Here is an 18,043-nt window from a genome sequence, read left to right as displayed (position 1 = left end):
GAGCACTGTACTAAGCGCTTGGGAAAGTACAAGCTGGCAACACATAGAGACAGTCCCTACCCAGCAGTGGGCTCACAGTCTAGAAGGGGGAGACAGAGAACAAAACCAAACACACTAACAAAGTAAAAGACTGGATAGGTACAAGTAAAATAAATAAATAGAGTAATAAATACAGACATATATACATATATCCAGGTGCTGTGGGGAAGGGATTATTAATAGCTTAAATGGGCGAGCAACAGTAATAATAATAATAATAATGATGATGGCATTAAACTATGCACTTGGGAAGTACAAGCTGGCAACATATAGAGACGATCCCTACCCAACAATGGTTCAATCAACCAATCAATCAATCGTATTTATTGAGCGCTTACTGTGTGCAGAGCACTGGACTATGCACTTGGGAAGTACAAGCTGGCAACATCTAGAGACAGTCCCTACCCAACAATGGGTTCAATCAATCAATCAATCAATCGTATTTATTGAGCGCTTACTGTGTGCAGAGCACTGGACTAAGCGCTTGGGAAGTACAAGCTGGCAACATATAGAGACGATCCCTACCCAACAGTGGGTTCGTTCAATCAATCAATCGTATTTATTGAGCGCTTACTGTGGGCAGAGCACTGTACTAAGCGCTTGGGAAGTACAAGCTGGCAACACATAGAGACAGTCCCTACCCAGCAGTGGGCTCACAGTCTAGAAGGGGGAGACAGAGAACAAAACCAAACACACTAACAAAGTAAAAGACTGGATAGGTACAAGTAAAATAAATAAATAGAGTAATAAATACAGACATATATACATATATCCAGGTGCTGTGGGGAAGGGATTATTAATAGCTTAAATGGGCGAGCAACAGTAATAATAATAATAATGATGATGGCATTAAACTATGCACTTGGGAAGTACAAGCTGGCAACATATAGAGACGATCCCCACCCAACAATGGTTCAATCAATCATATTTATTGAGCGCTTACTGTGTGCAGAGCACTGGACTATGCACTTGGGAAGTACAAGCTGGCAACATCTAGAGACAGTCCCTACCCAACAATGGGTTCAATCAATCAATCAATCGTATTTATTGAGCGCTTACTGGTGTGCAGAGCACTGGACTAAGCGGCAGTCCGGGGGACGACCCCTGTCTGACCGGGAAGGGGAAGGTTCAATCAATCAATCAATCAATCAATCGTATTTATTGAGCGCTTACTATGTGCAGAGCACTGTACTAAGCGCTTGGGAAGTACAAATTGGCATCACATAGAGACAGTCCCTACCCAACAGTGGGCTCACAGTCTAAAAGGGGGAGACAGAGAACAGAACCAAACATACCAACAAAATAAAATAAGTAGGATAGAAATGTACAAGTAAAATAAATAAATAAATAAATAAATAGAGTAATAAATATGTACAACCATATATACATATATACAGGTGCTGTGGGGAAGGGAAGGAGGTAAGACGGGGGGATGGAGAGGGGGACGAGGGGAGAGGAAAGAGGGGGCTCAGTCTGGGAAGGCCTCCTCAAGGGGAAGCCCAGGCCTCGGTTTCCCCCCCCCCCGCACACCTGTTCCTGGGACACTGTAGGAGCCACCTGGTGCTGCCCGTTAGCCCATCGCCCCTCCTCTCGTCTCCTTCCTCTTCTGTCCCGCCCCCCGAGGACCGGGGCTTGCCCAATCCTTCCCAGGCCTTGCCCTTTCCCCTCCCCTTTGGGCTGAGCCCCGGCCCTCAGTCAGGACTGTCCTGTGCCAGGGAGGGACGGTCCGGTTGCCCCCGGCCATGGCAGTGCCAGACCTCCTTGCCCACCGAGCCCTGCTCTGCTGCTGCTGCTGGCTCCTGCTTCTGTGGGTCCGGCTCTCCGCGCCAGGTAATCATCATCATGGCATTTATTAAGCGCCTACTATGTGCCAAGCACTGGTCCAAGCGCTGGGGGAGATACAAGGTCAGCAGGTTGTCCCACGGGGGGCTCCCAGTCTTCATCCCCATTTTCCAGATGAGGGAAATGAGGCCCGGGGAAGTGAAGTGACTTGCCCAAAGTCACACAGCCGGGATTTAATAATAATAATAATGGTATTCATTAAGTGCTTAATAATAATAATAATAATAATAATGGCATTTATTAAGCGCTTACTATGGGCAAAGCACTGGTCCAAGCGCTGGGGGAGATACAAGGTCAGCAGGTTGTCCCACGGGGGGCTCCCAGTCTTCATCCCCATTTTCCAGATGAGGGAAATGAGGCCCAGGGAAGTGAAGTGACTTGCCCAAAGTCACACAGCTGGGATTTAATAATAATAATAATAATAATAGCATTTATTAAGTGCTTACTATGTGCAAAGCACTGGTCCAAGCGCCGGGGGAGATACAAGGTGATCAGGTTGTCCCACGGGGGGCTCACAGTCTTCATCCCCATTTTCCAGATGAGGGAAATGAGGCCCAGGGAAGTGAAGTGACTTGCCCAAAGTCACACAGCCGGGATTTAATAATAATAATAATAATAATGATGGAATTTATTAAGCACTTACTATGGGCAAAGCACTGGTCCAAGCGCTGGGGGAGATACAAGGTCAGCAGGTTGTCCCACGGGGGGCTCCCAGTCTTCATCCCCATTTTCCAGATGAGGGAACTGAAGCCCAGGGAAGTGAAGTGACTTGCCCAAAGTCACACAGCTGGGATTTAATAATAATAATAATAATAATAGCATTTATTAAGTGCTTACTATGTGCAAAGCACTGTTCCAAGCGCCGGGGGAGATACAAGGTGATCAGGTTGTCCCACGGGGGGCTCACAGTCTTCATCCCCATTTTCCAGATGAGGGAAATGAGGCCCAGAGAAGTGAAGTGACTTGCCCGAAGTGTCACAGCCAGGATTTAATAATAATAATAATAGTAATGGAATTTATTAAGCACTTACTATGTGCCAAGCACTGTTCCAAGCGCTGGGGGAGATACAAGGAGATCAGGTTGTCCCACGGGGGGCTCACAGTCTTCATCCCCATTTTCCAGATGAGGGAAATGAAGCCCAGAGAAGTGAAGTGACTTGCCCAAAGTCACACAGCCAGGATTTAATAATAATAATAATAATAATAATAATAATAATGGAATTTATTAAGCACTTACTATGGGCAAAGCACTGGTCCAAGCGCTGGGGGAGATACAAGGTCATCAGGTTGTCCCACGGGGGGCTCACAGTCTTCATCCCCATTTTCCGGATGAGGGAAATGAGGCCCAGAGAAGTGAAGTGACTTGCCCAAAGTCACACAGCTGGGATTTAATAATAATAATAATAATAATAGCATTTATTAAGTGCTTACTATGTGCAAAGCACTGTTCCAAGCGCCGGGGGAGATACAAGGTGATCAGGTTGTCCCACGGGGGGCTCACAGTCTTCATCCCCATTTTCCAGATGAGGGAAATGAGGCCCAGAGAAGTGAAGTGACTTGCCCGAAGTGTCACAGCCAGGATTTAATAATAATAATAATAGTAATGGAATTTATTAAGCACTTACTATGTGCCAAGCACTGTTCCAAGCGCTGGGGGAGATACAAGGAGATCAGGTTGTCCCACGGGGGGCTCACAGTCTTCATCCCCATTTTCCAGATGAGGGAAATGAAGCCCAGAGAAGTGAAGTGACTTGCCCAAAGTCACACAGCCAGGATTTAATAATAATAATAATAATAATAATAATAATAATAATGGAATTTATTAAGCACTTACTATGGGCAAAGCACTGGTCCAAGCGCTGGGGGAGATACAAGGTCATCAGGTTGTCCCACGGGGGGCTCACAGTCTTCATCCCCATTTTCCGGATGAGGGAAATGAGGCCCAGAGAAGTGAAGTGACTTGCCCAAAGTCACACAGCTGGGATTTAATAATAATAATAATAATAATAGCATTTATTAAGTGCTTACTATGTGCAAAGCACTGTTCCAAGCGCCGGGGGAGATACAAGGTGATCAGGTTGTCCCACGGGGGGGCTCACAGTCTTCATCCCCATTTTCCAGATGAGGGAAATGAGGCCCAGAGAAGTGAAGTGACTTGCCCGAAGTGTCACAGCCAGGATTTAATAATAATAATAATAGTAATGGAATTTATTAAGCACTTACTATGTGCCAAGCACTGTTCCAAGCGCTGGGGGAGATACAAGGAGATCAGGTTGTCCCACGGGGGGCTCACAGTCTTCATCCCCATTTTCCAGATGAGGGAAATGAAGCCCAGAGAAGTGAAGTGACTTGCCCAAAGTCACACAGCCAGGATTTAATAATAATAATAATAATAATAATAATAATAATAATGGAATTTATTAAGCACTTACTATGGGCAAAGCACTGGTCCAAGCGCTGGGGGAGATACAAGGTCATCAGGTTGTCCCACGGGGGGCTCACAGTCTTCATCCCCATTTTCCGGATGAGGGAAATGAGGCCCAGAGAAGTGAAGTGACTTGCCCAAAGTCACACAGCTGGGATTTAATAATAATAATTATAATAATAATGGAATTTATTAAGCACTTACTATGGGCAAAGCACTGGTCCAAGCGCTGGGGGAGATACAAGGTGATCAGGTTGTCCCACGGGGGGCTCCCAGTCTTCATCCCCATTTTCCGGATGAGGGAAATGAGGCCCAGAGAAGTGAAGTGACTTGCCCAAAGTCACACAGCCGGGATTTAATAATAATAATAATGGTATTTATTAAGCGCTTAATAATAATAATAATAATGATGGCATTTATTAAGCACTTACTATGGGCAAAGCACTGGTCCAAGCGCTGGGGGAGATACAAGGTGATCAGGTTGTTCCACGGAGGGCTCACAGTCTTCATCCCCATTTTTCAGATGAGGGAACTGAGGCCCAGAGAAGTGAAGTGACTTGCCTGAAGTCACACAGCCAGGATTTAATAATAATAATAATAATAATGGTATTTATTAAGTGCTTACTATGGGCCAAGCACTGTTCCAATCGCTGGGGGAAATACAAGGAGATCAGGTTATCCCGTGGGGGCCTCACAGTCTTCATCCCCATTTTCCAGATGAGGGAACTGAGGCACAGAAAAGTGAAGTGACTTACCCAAAGTCACACAGCCAGAATTTGAACCCATGACCCCTGACTCCAAAGTCCGGGATCTTATCCAGTGAGCCACGCTGCCACGACACGCCTGGGGGGAATCCGGGGGTTCCCTTCCCTGCCTCCCTGCCCTGATGTACCCATCTGTAGCTTATTTATTTATAGTCATGCTCCTCTCCCCCCTCTCTAACAATCAATCGTATTTATTGATCGCTTACTGTGTGCAGAGCACTGTACTAAGCGCTTACTTTATGCTAGCTGTGGGCTGGGAATGTGTCTGGCTTTACATTGTACTCTCCTGAGCGCTTAGTACAGTGCTCTGCCTGCCCTGATGTACCCATCTGTAGCTTATTTATTTATAGTCATGCTCCTCTCCCCCCTCTCTAGACTTTAAGCTAGTTGGGGGCTGGAAATGTGTCTGTTTGGCATTACATTGTACTCTCCTGAGCGCTTAGTACAGTGCTCTGCCTGCCCTGATGTACCCATCTGTAGCTTATTTATTTATAGTCATGCTCCTCTCCCCCCTCTCTAGACTTTAAAATAGTTGTGGGCTGGAAATGTGTCTGGCTTTACATTGTACTCTCCTGAGTGCTTAGTACAGTGCTCTGCCTGCCCTGATGTACCCATCTGTAGCTTATTTATTTATAGTCATGCTCCTCTCCCCCCTCTCTAGACTTTAAGCTAGTTGGGGGCTGGAAATGTGTCTGGCGTTACATTGTACTTTCCTGAGCGCTTAGTACAGTGCTCTGCCTGCCCTGATGTACCCATCTGTAGCTTATTTATTAATAGTCATGCTCCTCTCCCCCCTCTCTAGACTTTAAGCTAGTTGTGGGCTGGAAATGTGTCTGTTTGGCATTACATTGTACTCTCCTGAGCGCTTAGTACAGTGCTCTGCCTGCCCTGATGTACCCATCTGTAGCTTATTTATTAATAGTCATGCTCCTCTCCCCCCCTCTCTAGACTTTAAGCTAGTTGGGGGCTGGAAATGTGTTTGTTTGGCATTACATTGTACTCTCCTGAGCGCTTAGTACAGTGCTCTGCCTGCCCTGATGTACCCATCTGTAGCTTATTTATTAATAGTCATGCTCCTCTCCCCCCTCTCTAGACTTTAAGCTAGTTGGGGGCTGGAAATGTGTCTGTTTGGCATTACATTGTACTCTCCTGAGCGCTTAGTACAGTGCTCTGCCTGCCCTGATGTACCCGTCTGTAGCTTATTTATTAATAGTCATGCTCCTCTCCCCCCTCTCTAGACTTTAAGCTAGTTGTGGGCCGGGAATGTGTCTGTTTGGCGTTACATTGTACTCTCCTGAGTGCTTAGTACAGTGCTCTGCCTGCCCTGATGTACCTATCTGTAGCTTATTTATTTATAGTCATGCTCCTCTCCCCCCTCTCTAGACTTTAAGCTAGTTGGGGGCCGGGAATGTGTCTGTTTGGCGTTCCATTGTACTCTCCTGAGTGCTTAGTACAGTGCTCTGCCTGCCCTGATGTACCTATCTGTAGCTTATTTATTTATAGTCATGCTCCTCTCCCCCGTCTCTAGACTTTAAGCTAGTTGTGGGCTGGAAATGTCTCTGTTTGGCGTTACATTGTACTCTCCTGAGCGCTTAGTACAGTCCTCTGCCTGCCCTGATGTACCTATCTGTCACTTATTTATTTATAGTCATGCTCCTCTCCCCCCCTCTCTAGACTTTAAGCTAGTTGTGGGCCGGGAATGTGTCTGTTTGGCGTTACATTGTACTCTCCTGAGCGCTTAGTACAGTGCTCTGCCTGCCCAGATGTACCTATCTGTAGCTTATTTATTTATAGTCATGCTCCTCTCCCCCCTCTCTAGACTTTAAGCTAGTTGGGGGCTGGAAATGTGTCTGTTTGGCGTTACATTGTACTCTCCTGAGCACTTAGTACAGTGCTCTGCCTGCCCTGATGTACCCATCTGTAGCTTATTTATTTATAGTCATGCTCCTCTCCCCCCCTCTCTAGACTTTAAGATAGTTGTGGGCTGGAAATGTGTCTGTTTGGCGTTACATTGTACTCTCCTGAGCACTTAGTACAGTGCTCTGCCTGCCCTAATGTACCCATCTGTAGCTTATTTATTTATAGTCATGCTCCTCTCCCCCCTCTCTATCAATCAATCGTATTTATTGATCGCTTACTGTGTGCAGAGCACTGTACTAAGCGCTTACTTTATGCTAGTTGCGGGCTGGGAATGTGTCTGGCTTTACATTGTACTCTCCTGAGCGCTTAGTACAGTGCTCTGCCCGCCCTGATGTACCCGTCTGTAGCTTATTTATTTATAGTCATGCTCCTCTCCCCCCTCTCTAGACTTTAAGCTAGTTGTGGGCTGGGAATGTGTTTGGCGTTACATTGTGCTCTCCTGAGCGCTTAGTACAGTGCTCTGCACACAGTAACTGCTCAGTATATATGGCTGACTGATTCAGCCCACCCCCCGGCTCCACAACACTTATGTACAGACCTGTAACATTTATATTAACGTCCCTCTCCCCATTTTGTAGGCCGTAAGCTAACTGTGGGCAGAGAAAGTGTCTTATTGGTATCTTGTACTCTCCCAAGCGCTCAGTACAGTGCTCTGCACGCAGTAAGTCTTGTGTCGTTGTCTGTCTCCCCCTTCTAGACTGTGAGCCCGCTGTTGGGTAGGGACCGTCTCTATAGCATCATCATCAATTGTATTTATTGAGCGCTTACTATGGGCAGAGCACTGTACTAAGCGCTTGGGAAGTACAAATTGGCAACATATAGAGACAGCCCCTACCCAACAGTGGGCTCACAGTCTAAAAGAGTGGGCTCACAATCTAAATGTTGCCAAATTGTACTTCCCAAGTGCTTAGTACAGTGCCCTGCACACAGTAAGCGCTCAATAAATACAATTGAATGAATGAATGCTCAATAAATGCAGCTGACTGACTCTGCTCCCCCCCACCACTCATTCATTCATTCAATGGCATTTATTGAGCGCTTACTGTGTGCAGAGCACTGGACTAAGCGCTTGGGAAGTCCAAGTTGGCAACATCTAGAGACAGTCTAGAAGGGGGAGATAGACAACGAAACAAAACATATTAACAAAATAAAATAAATAGAATAAATATGGACAAATAAAATGAATTCATTCATTCAATTACATTTATTGAGCGCTTACTGTGTGCAGAGCACTGTGCTAAGCGCTTGGGAAGTCCAAGTTGGCAACATATAGAGACGGTCTAGAAGGGGCCACCACCCCCCACCAGGCAGTTAGGGCTCCTTCTCATCATCATCGTCAGTCGTATTTATTGAGCGCTTATTGTGTGCATCATTCAATGGCATTTATTGAGCGCTTACTGTGTGCAGAGCACTGTACTAAGCGCTTGGGAAGTCCAAGTTGGCAACATATAGAGACGGTCTATAAGGGGCCACCACCCCCCAACAGGCAGTTAGGGCTCCTTCTCATCATCATCATCATCAAGTGTATTTATTGAGCGCTTACTGTGTGCATCATTCAATGGCATTTATTGAGCGCTTACTGTGTGCATCATTCAGTGGCATTTATTGAGCACTTACTGTGTGCAGAGCACTGTACTAAGCGCTTGGGAAGTCCAAGTTGGCAACATATAGAGACGGTCTAGAAGGGGCCACCACCCCCCAACAGGCAGTTAGGGCTCCTTCTCATCATCATCATCATCAGTCGTATTTATTGAGCGCTTACTGTGTGCATCATTCAGTGGCATTTATTGAGCGCTTACTGTGTGCAGAGCACAGTGCTAAGCGCTTGGGAAGTCCAAGTTGGCAACATATAGAGACGGTCTAGAAGGGGCCACCACCCCCCAACAGGCAGTTAGGGCTCCTTCTCATCATCATCATCATCAGTCGTATTTATTGAGCGCTTCCTGTGTGCATCATTCGGTGGCATTTGTTGAGCGCTTACTGTGTGCAGAGCACTGTACTAAGCGCTTGGGAAGTCCAAGTTGGCAACATCTAGAGACGGTCTAGAAGGGGCCACCCCCCCCCCCCCCTCAACAGGCAGTTAGGGCTCCATCTCATCATCATCATCATCAGTCGTATTTATTGAGCGCTTACTGTGTGCATCATTCAATGGCATTTATTGAGCGCTTACTGTGTGCATCATTCAGTGGCATTTATTGAGCGCTTACTGTGTGCAGAGCACTGTACTAAGCGCTTGGGAAGTCCAAGTGGGCAACATATAGAGACGGTCTAGAAGGGGCCACCCCCCCCCCCCCCAACAGGCAGTTAGGGCTCCATCTCATCATCATCGTCATCAATCGTATTTATTGAGCGCTTACTGTGTGCATCATTCAATGGCATTTATTGAGCGCTTACTGTGTGCATCATTCAGTGGCATTTATTGAGCGCTTACTGTGTGCCGAGCACTGTACTAAGCGCTTGGGAAGTCCAAGTGGGCAACATATAGAGACGGTCTAGAAGGGGCCACCACCCCCCAACAGGCAGTTAGGGCTCCTTCTCATCATCATCATCATCAGTCGTATTTATTGAGCGCTTACTGTGTGCATCATTCAATGGCATTTATTGAGCACTAACTGTGTGCATCATTCAACGGCATTTATTGAGCGCTTACTGTGTGCAGAGCACAGTGCTAAGCGCTTGGGAAGTCCAAGTTGGCAACATATAGAGACGGTCTAGAAGGGGCCACCACCGCCCAACATCATCATCATCAATCGTATTTATTGAGCGCTTACTGTGTGCAGAGCACTGTACTAAGCGCTTGGGAAGTCCAAGTTGGCAACATATAGAGACGGTCCCTACCCAACGGTGGGCTCACAGTCTCCCCTCTGTCCACCCCCTGCTCTCTGTTCAGGAGGTAGCTGGGACCTCTCCCCCCGAGTCCGTGTTTCCCGAGGACTTGGGGTGAGCGGGGGCCGGGTTGAGGGGGTCCCACCCTCCTCCCGAACCCAGGCCCTTGTCCGTGCTGAGAAACTGGATTTGCTAAGGGATCCTGGACGGGACGGGCTCCCGGGGAAGGTAGGCCGCTCTCCCGCTGGCTGACATCGTACAGCTAAAATTTAGTCAGTGGTAGTCGCTGAGCACTTGAGAGACACCCAAGACGCAGCCCCCACCCTTGGGGGGTGGTGGGGGTTCCAATTTAATGGCACTCGGTTGTGACCGGGGAAACTGAGTCCCTGTCGCACAGGCACTCCGGGAGAGGAAGTGGCTATCAATCAATCAATCGTATTTATAGAGCGCTTACTGTGTGCAGAGCACTGTACTAAGCGCTTGGGAAGTCCAAGTGGGCAACATATAATAAGAATGGCATTTATTAAGCGCTTACTATGTGTAAAGCACTGTTCTAAGTGCTGGGGGGATACAAGGTGATCAGGTTGTCCCACGGGGTGGGGGTTCCAATTTAATGGCACTCGGTTGTGACCGGGGAAACTGAGTCCCTGTCGCACAGGTGCTCTGGGAGAGGAAGTGGCTATCAATCAATCAATCAATCGTATTTATAGAGTGCTTACTGTGTGCAGAGCACTGTACTAAGCGCTTGGGAAGTCCAAGTGGGCAACATATAATAAGAATGGCATTTATTAAGCACTTACTATGTGCGAAGCACTGTTCTAAGCGCTGGGGGGATACAAGGTGATCAGGTTGTCCCACGGGGTGGGGGTTCCAATTTAATGGCACTCGGTTGTGACCGGGGAAACTGAGTCCCTGTCGCACAGGCACTCCGGGAGAGGAAGTGGCTATCAATAAATCAATCATCAATCGTATTTATTGAGCACTTACTGTGTGCAGAGCACTGTACTAAGCGCTTGGGAAGTCCAAGTGGGCAACATATAATAAGAATGGCATTTATTAAGCGCTTACTATGTGCGAAGCACTGTTCTAAGCACTGGGGGGATACAAGGTGATCAGGTTGTCCCACGGGGTGGGGGTTCCAATTTAATGGCACTCGGTTGTGACCGGGGAAACTGAGTCCCTGTCGCACAGGCGCTCCGGGAGAGGAAGTGGCTATCAATCAATCAATCAATCGTATTTATTGAGCGCTTACTGTGTGCAGAGCACTGTACTAAGCGCTTGGGAAGTCCAAGTGGGCAACATATAATAAGAATGGCATTTATTAAGCGCTTACTATGTGTAAAGCACTGTTCTAAGCGCTGGGGGGATACAAGGTGATCAGGTTGTCCCACGGGGTGGGGGTTCCAATTTAATGGCACTCGGTTGTGACCGGGGAAACTGAGTCCCTGTCGCACGGTGCTCTGGGAGAGGAAGTGGCTATCAATCAATCAATCAATCAATCAATCAATCGTATTTATAGAGCGCTTACTGTGTGCAGAGCACTGTACTAAGCGCTTGGGAAGTCCAAGTGGGCAACATATAATAAGAATGGCATTTATTAAGCGCTTACTATGTGCAAAGCACTGTTCTAAGCACTGGGGGGGATACAAGGTGATCAGGTTGTCCCACGTGGGGCTCACAGTCTTAATCCCCATTTTACAGATGAGGGAACTGAGGCCCAGAGAAGTGAAGTGACTTGCCCAAAGCCACACAGCTGACAAGTGGCGGAGCCGGGATTTGAACCCACGACGTCTGACTCCAAAGCCCGGGCTCTTTCCACTGAGCCACGCTGCTTCTCTGACATCTAGAGCCGGTCCCTACCCGACAGTGGGCTCACAGTCTAGAAGGGGGAGACAGAGAACAAAACCAAACATATTCACAAAATACAATAAATAGAATAGATATGTACAAGTAAAATAGAGTACTCAATAAATACGATTAATTTTTTTAATGGCATTTATTAAGCGCTTACTATGTGCAGAGCACTGTTCTAAGCGCTGGGGAATTTACAATAATAATAATGGCATTTATTAAGTGCTTACTATGTGCAAAGCACTGTTCTAAGCGCTGGGGAGGATACAGGGTGATCAGGTTGTCCCACGGGGGGCTCACAGTCTTCATCCCCATTTTACAGATGAGGTAACTGAGGCCCAGAGAAGTGAAGTGACTTGCCCAAAGTCACACAGCTGACAAGCGGCGGAACCGGGATTTGAACCCATGACCTCTGACTCCAAAGCCCGGGCTCTTTCCACTGAGCCACGCTGCTTCTCTGACATATAGAGACAGTCCCTACCCAACAGTGGGCTCACAGTCTAGAAGGGGGAGACAGAGAACAAAACCAAACATATTCACAAAATACAATAAATAGAATAGATATGTACAAGTAAAATAGAATACTCAATAAATACGATTATTTTTTTTAATGGCATTTATTAAGCGCTTACTATGTGCAGAACACTGTTCTAAGCTCTGGGGAATATACAAGGTGATCAGGTTGTCCCACGTGGGGCTCACAGTCTTCATCCCCATTTTACAGATGAGGGAACTGAGGCCCAGAGAAGTGAAGTGACTTGCCCAAAGCCACACGGCTGACAAGTGGCGGAGCCGGGATTTGAACCCATGACCTCTGACTCCAAAGCCCGGGCTCTTTCCACTGAGCCACGCTGCTTCTCTGACATATAGAGACAGTCCCTACCCGACAGTGGGCTCACAGTCTAGAAGGGGGAGACAGAGAACAAAACCAAACATACTAACAAAATAAAATAAATAGAATAGATATGTACAAGTAAAATAGAGTACTCAATAAATACAATTAATTTGCTTTAATGGCATTTATTAAGCGCTTACTATGTGCAGAGCACTGTTCTAAGCGCTGGGGAATTTACAAGGTGATCAGGTTGTCCCACGTGGGGCTCACAGTCTTCATCCCCATTTTACAGATGAGGGAACTGAGGCCCAGAGAAGTGAAGTGACTTGCCCAAAGCCACACGGCTGACAAGTGGCGGAGCCGGGATTTGAACCCATGACCTCTGACTCCAAAGCCCGGGCTCTTTCCACTGAGCCACGCTGCTTCTCTGACATATAGAGACGGTCCCTACCCGACAGTGGGCTCACAGTCTAGAAGGGGGAGACAGAGAACAAAACCAAACATACTAACAAAATAAAATAAATAGAATAGATAGGTACAAGTAAAATAGAGTACTCAATAAATACAATTAATTTGTTTTAATGGCATTTATTAAGCGCTTACTATGTGCAGAGCACTGTTCTAAGCGCTGGGGAATTTACAAGGTGATCAGGTTGTCCCACAGGGGGCTCACAGTCTTCATCCCCATTTTACAGATGAGGGAACTGAGGCTCAGAGAAGTAAAGTGACTTGCCCAAAGTCACACAGCTGACAAGTGGCGGAGCTGGGATTTGAACCCATGACCTCTGACTCCAAAGCCCGTGCTCTTTCCACTGAGCCACGCTGCTTCTCTGACATATATAGAGACAGTCCCTACCCGACAGTGGGCTCACAGTCTATAAGGGGGAGACAGAGAACAAAACCAAACATATTCACAAAATACAATAAATAGAGTAGATATGTACAAGTAAAATAAACAGAGCACCCAATAAATATGATTAATTGAATATCTAGGTGCCAAAATAGGGAGGAAGACCCCACATGGCTATGGCCAATCCCCCTCATTCATTCAATCGCATTTATTGAGCGCTTACTGTGTGCAGAGCACTGGACTAAGCGCTTGGGAAGTTCAAGTCGGCAACATCTAGAGACGGTCCCTACCCAACAGCGGGCTTACAGTCTAGAAGGGGGAGGCGGACAACAAAACAAAACATGGGCCTGGGCACCGTTTGCAGAGACCTGTGAGCGCCTGGAGACCTGCGTGCGGTGCATCCAGGGAGAATCCGCCCGCAACCTCACGGCCTGCGTTTGGGAAAGCTGCGGGAATCCCGGGACAGGTAGGGTCGCGGGAAGGGGGGCGCGGTGGTCCAAGCCCTCGGACTCTGCTGTTTGGGCGGGAAATGGGAACAGCTGGACACGGCTTTAGTTTGACCCCTGATTGGGACCAGGCCCCCAAAACTGCCACCCTCGCCCCGGGCCCCCTTCCCGCTTTTTCGGGTCCCCCACGGCTGTGGCTGGAATTCCCTGAGAAGCCTCCACGCTTCCCGCCCCTCCAACTGGAGCAGAGCCGTCCGGGCCGGAGTCTCCAGCGCCCGAAAAGGCCTGATCCTGGGAAACGCAGCTGCTTCTGGGGAGGAGCAAAGCTCCTAGAGCCCGTTCCCATCCGGGCGAGGAAGGCCTGATCCTGGGAAACACAGCTGCTTCTGGGGAGGAACGCTGTTGGGGCACGGTCACCGTTGCGGGGTTCTGCTGGGGGGTCTGTGCAGCACGCTCTGCCCGGCCCCGGGCCTCTTGTCCCGCAGGGCTGAGCCGCTGTGTCGTCCGGGGCGAAGCCGCCGTCGAGGAGGGTTGTTCCGTCTACAACGCCACTTCCATGTGCCGAGGTAGCGGGCTCCCGGGGGGGCGGTGAGGAAGGGGCAAGGAAGGGGAAAAGCGGGGGGGCGGAACACGCTGCCCTCTACAAACTCCCCCGGACCGTGTTTCTGCTCTCCTACAGCCCTGCACTTCCCCACCCAGGAACCCAGGATCCTCCCAACAGGTAATAAGCGTAACAGTTGTGATATTTGTTACGCTCCAACTGTGCGCCAGGCGCCGTACTAAGCGCTGGGTGGTGGACGCAAGGAAATTTCTACCCACGGCCCCACACCCGGTCCCCGGTCTGATGCGGTCCAGGCCGAAGCCCAGGCCCGGGCGAGGGCCCGCTGGGAGTGAACAGGCCTAGCGCCTTGGGGCGGGAGTGGCGGCCGTGGAGGGCGGGGGTTGGAGCTGGATCTCTCGGCTTAATTAAAACGGGTAATGGGATCCCGGGCCCTGAATTATTGATGGAGACGCTTCTGCCTTGGGGCCCTCGCTCAGCCCTTCCCTGCCCCTGACATGGCTTTGCTCCTCTCTTTTCTCCCTTCTCCCTCTTCCTCACCCTCCACTTTCCATCCCCAGGGCTCCAGGTGGTGGCTTCTCCTCGTCTTCCTCCTCACCCTCCTCCTCATCCTTCTCTCCCTCAAACCCTCTCTTGGGCTTATAGGGGAACTGGGCCCTCTACCCTGCTGCTTTCTCTCTCTTTCCCCTCTCTTCCCTTTCTCCGTGCTTCAGTTCCCTCACCTGTAAAATGGGAATGAAGACTGTGAGCCCCACGGGGGACAATCTGATCACCTTGTATCCTCCCCAGTGCTTAGAACAGTGCTTTGCACGTAGTAAGCACTTAACAAATGCCATCATCATCTTCCCTTTCTCTCGTCCCTCCCTCTCTTCTCTTCCCCTCTCCTCTCTTCCTCCTCTCCTCTCTTCTCCCCTCTTCTCTCCTCCCTCTCCTCTCTTCCCCCTCTCTCCTCTCTTCCCCCTCTCTCCTCTCTTCCCCCCCTCCTCTCTTCCCCCTCCTCTCTTCCCCCGTCTTCTTCTTCCCCCTCTCTCCTCTCTTCCCCCTCTCTCCTCTCTTCCCCCCCCTCTTCCCCCCCTCCTCTCTTCCCCCTCTCCTCTCTTCCACCCCTCCTCTCTTCCCCCCTCCTCTCTTCCCCCTCCTCTCTTCCCCGTCTTCTCCTTCCCTTCTCTCTCTCTTCCCCCTCCTCTCTTCCCCCTCTCTCTCCTCTCTTCCCCCCTTCCCTCTCTTCTCTCTTCCCTGCCTCCTCTCTTCCCCTTCTCCCCTTTCCTCCCTCTCTCCTCTCCCCCCCTCCCCCCTTCTTCTCTTTCCCTTCTCACTCCTCTCTTCCCTGCCTCCTCTCTTCCCCACCTCCTCTCTTCCCCTTCTCTCCTCTCCTCAATCAATCAATCAATCGTATTTATTGAGCGCTTACTGTGTGCAGAGCACTGTACTAAGCGCTTGGGAAGTACAAGTGGGCAACATATAGAGACAGTCCCTACCCAACAGTGGGCTCACAGTCTAAAAGGGGGAGACAGAGAACAAAAACCAAACATACTAACAAAATAAAATAAATAGAATAGATATGTACAAGTAAAATAAATAGAGTAATAAATCTGTACAAACATATATACATATATACAGGTGCTGTGGGGAAGGGAAGGAGGTAAGATGGGGGGATGGAGAGGGGGCCGAGGGGGAGAGGAAGGAAGGGGCTCAGTGTGGGAAGGCCTCCTGGAGGAGGTGAGCTCTCAGTAGGGCCTTGAAGGGAGGAAGAGAGCTAGCTTGGCGGATGGATGGGCAGAGGGAGGGCATTTCAGGCCCGGGGGATGACGTGGACCGGGGGTCGATGGCGGGACAGGCGAGAACGAGGCCTAACGGTGAGGAGATTAGCGGCAGAGGAGCGGAGGGTGCGGGCTGGGCTGGAGAAGGACAGGAGGGAGGTGAGGTAGGAGGGGGCCAGGGGATGGACAGCCTGGAAGCCCAGGGTGAGGAGTTTCTGCCTGATGCGCAGATTGATTGGTAGCCACTGGAGATTTTTGAGGAGGGGAGTAACATGCCCAGAGCGTTTCTGGACAAAGACAATCTGGGCAGCAGCATGCCTCTCTTCCCCCCCCTCTCTTCTCTTTCCCTTCTCTCTCCTCTTCCCCCCTCCTCTCCTCCCCCTCTCTCTCCTTTCTCCCTCTCTCCTCTCTTCTCCCTCTCTCTCCTCTCTTCCCCCCTCTCCTCTCTTCCCCCTCTCTCTCCTCTCTTCCCCTTCTCTCTCCTCTTTCCCCCTCCTCTCCTCCCCCTCTCTCTCCTCTCTTCCCCCTCTCTCTCCTCTCTTCCCCCTCTCTCCTCTCTTCCCCCTCTCTCTCCTCTTCCCCCCTCTCTCCTCTCTCTCTCCTCTCTTCTCTTTCCCTTCTCTCTCCTCTTCCCCCCTCCTCTCTTCCCCTTCTCTTCTCTCTTTCCCTTCCCCCTCCTCTCCTCCCCCTCTCTCTCCTCTCTTCCCCCTCTCTCTCCTCTCTTCCCCCTCTCTCCTCTCTTCCCCCTCTCTCCTCTCTTCCCCCTCTCTCCTCTCTTCCCCCCTCTCTCTCTTCCCCCCTCTCTCTCCTCTCTTCCCTCTCTCTCCTCTCTTCCCCCCTCTCCTCTTCCCCCTCTCCTCTTCCCCCCTCCTCTCTTCCCTCTCTCCTCTTCCCTCTTTTGCCTCTTCTTCTCTCCCTTCCCTCTCTTTTTTCCCTTCCCTCTCTTTTTTCCTTCCCTCTCCTTTTTCCCTTCCCTCTCTTTTCTCCCTTCCCTCTCTTTTCTCCCTTCCCTCTCTTTTCTCCCTTCCCTCTCTTTTCTCCCTTCCCTCACTTTTCTCCCTTCCCTCTCTTTTCTCCCTTCCCTCTTCCCTGTCTCTCCTCTCTTCTCTTCTCTCCTCCCCTTTCCTCCCTCTCTCTCTTCCTCCCAGCCGAAGCCCCTTTCGAGAGTTTCCAGCGTCCCAGTCTGTGCTGTGAAACCTTATCGGAGGGAAGGAGAGGGAGGGAAAGTTCCCTGGGCCGGGATCCGCGTCACCGCTTCCCGCTTGGCTCCCGTTCCCGGGCCTCGGCTCCCACAGCGCCCCCTGGCGGGAAACCAGTCTCTGCTCCCCCCCCCCCCCCCCGGTCTGGCTATGGCCCGTAATAATAATTATTATTATGGTATTTAAGCGCTTACTACGTGCCAAGCCCTGTTCTAAGCGCTGGGGTAGGTACAAGGTAATCAGGTTGTCCCCCGTGGGGCTCACAGTCTTCATCCCCATTTTACAGATGAGGGAACTGAGGCACAGAGAAGTTGTGACCTGTCCGAGGTCACCCAGCAGAAAAGTGGCAGAGCCGGGACTAGAACCCACGTCCTCTGACTCCCAAGCCCGTGCTCTTTCATTCATTCAATCGTATTTATTGAGCGCTTACTGTGCGCAGAGCACTGGACTAAGCGCTTGGGAAGTCCAAGTTGGCCACATCTAGAGACGGTCCCGACCCAACAGCGGGCTCACAGTCTAGAAGGGGGAGATAGACAACAAAATAAAACATATAAGCCAAATAAAATTCATTCATTCAATCGTATTTATTGAGCGCTTACTGTGTGCAGAGCACTGTACTAAGCGCTTGGGAAGTCCAAGTTGGCCACATCTAGAGACGGTCCCGACCCAACAGCGGGCTCACAATCTAGAAGGGGGAGACAGACAACAAAACAAAACATATAAACCA

At 49.6% G+C, this 18,043-nt stretch overlaps 1 protein-coding gene across 1 annotated transcript; it reads left to right on the top strand.

Annotated features, from left to right (window-relative positions):
- Positions 1-1,713: 1,713 nt before the first annotated feature.
- CD164L2 (CD164 molecule like 2) lies at positions 1,714-14,692 on the top strand. The gene is made up of 5 exons (XM_038758651.1): positions 1,714-1,869; positions 13,717-13,818; positions 14,284-14,364; positions 14,478-14,560; positions 14,654-14,692. Exons 1-5 carry the CDS (start codon positions 1,782-1,784, stop codon positions 14,690-14,692), a joined length of 393 nt encoding a protein of 130 aa, XP_038614579.1. The 5' UTR covers positions 1,714-1,781.
- The last annotated feature ends 3,351 nt before the right edge of the window (positions 14,693-18,043 follow it).

Source organism: Tachyglossus aculeatus, chromosome 16 (genome assembly GCF_015852505.1).
Source record: "Tachyglossus aculeatus isolate mTacAcu1 chromosome 16, mTacAcu1.pri, whole genome shotgun sequence".
NCBI classification, from domain to species: domain Eukaryota; kingdom Metazoa; phylum Chordata; class Mammalia; order Monotremata; family Tachyglossidae; genus Tachyglossus; species Tachyglossus aculeatus.
The sequence above is the reverse complement of the archived record's forward strand: the minus strand, read 5'-3'. Positions and strand labels throughout refer to the sequence as shown.

Coding starts and splice junctions, on each gene's coding strand:
- CD164L2 (XM_038758651.1), top strand. CDS start 1,782: ATGGCAGTGCCAGACCTCCTTGCCCACCGAGCCCTGCTCTGCTGCTGC. Junction 1,870..13,716: donor GGTCCGGCTCTCCGCGCCAG/GTAATCATCATC, acceptor CACCGTTTGCAG/AGACCTGTGAGCGCCTGGAG. Junction 14,561..14,653: donor ATATTTGTTACGCTCCAACT/GTGCGCCAGGCG, acceptor GATGCGGTCCAG/GCCGAAGCCCAGGCCCGGGC.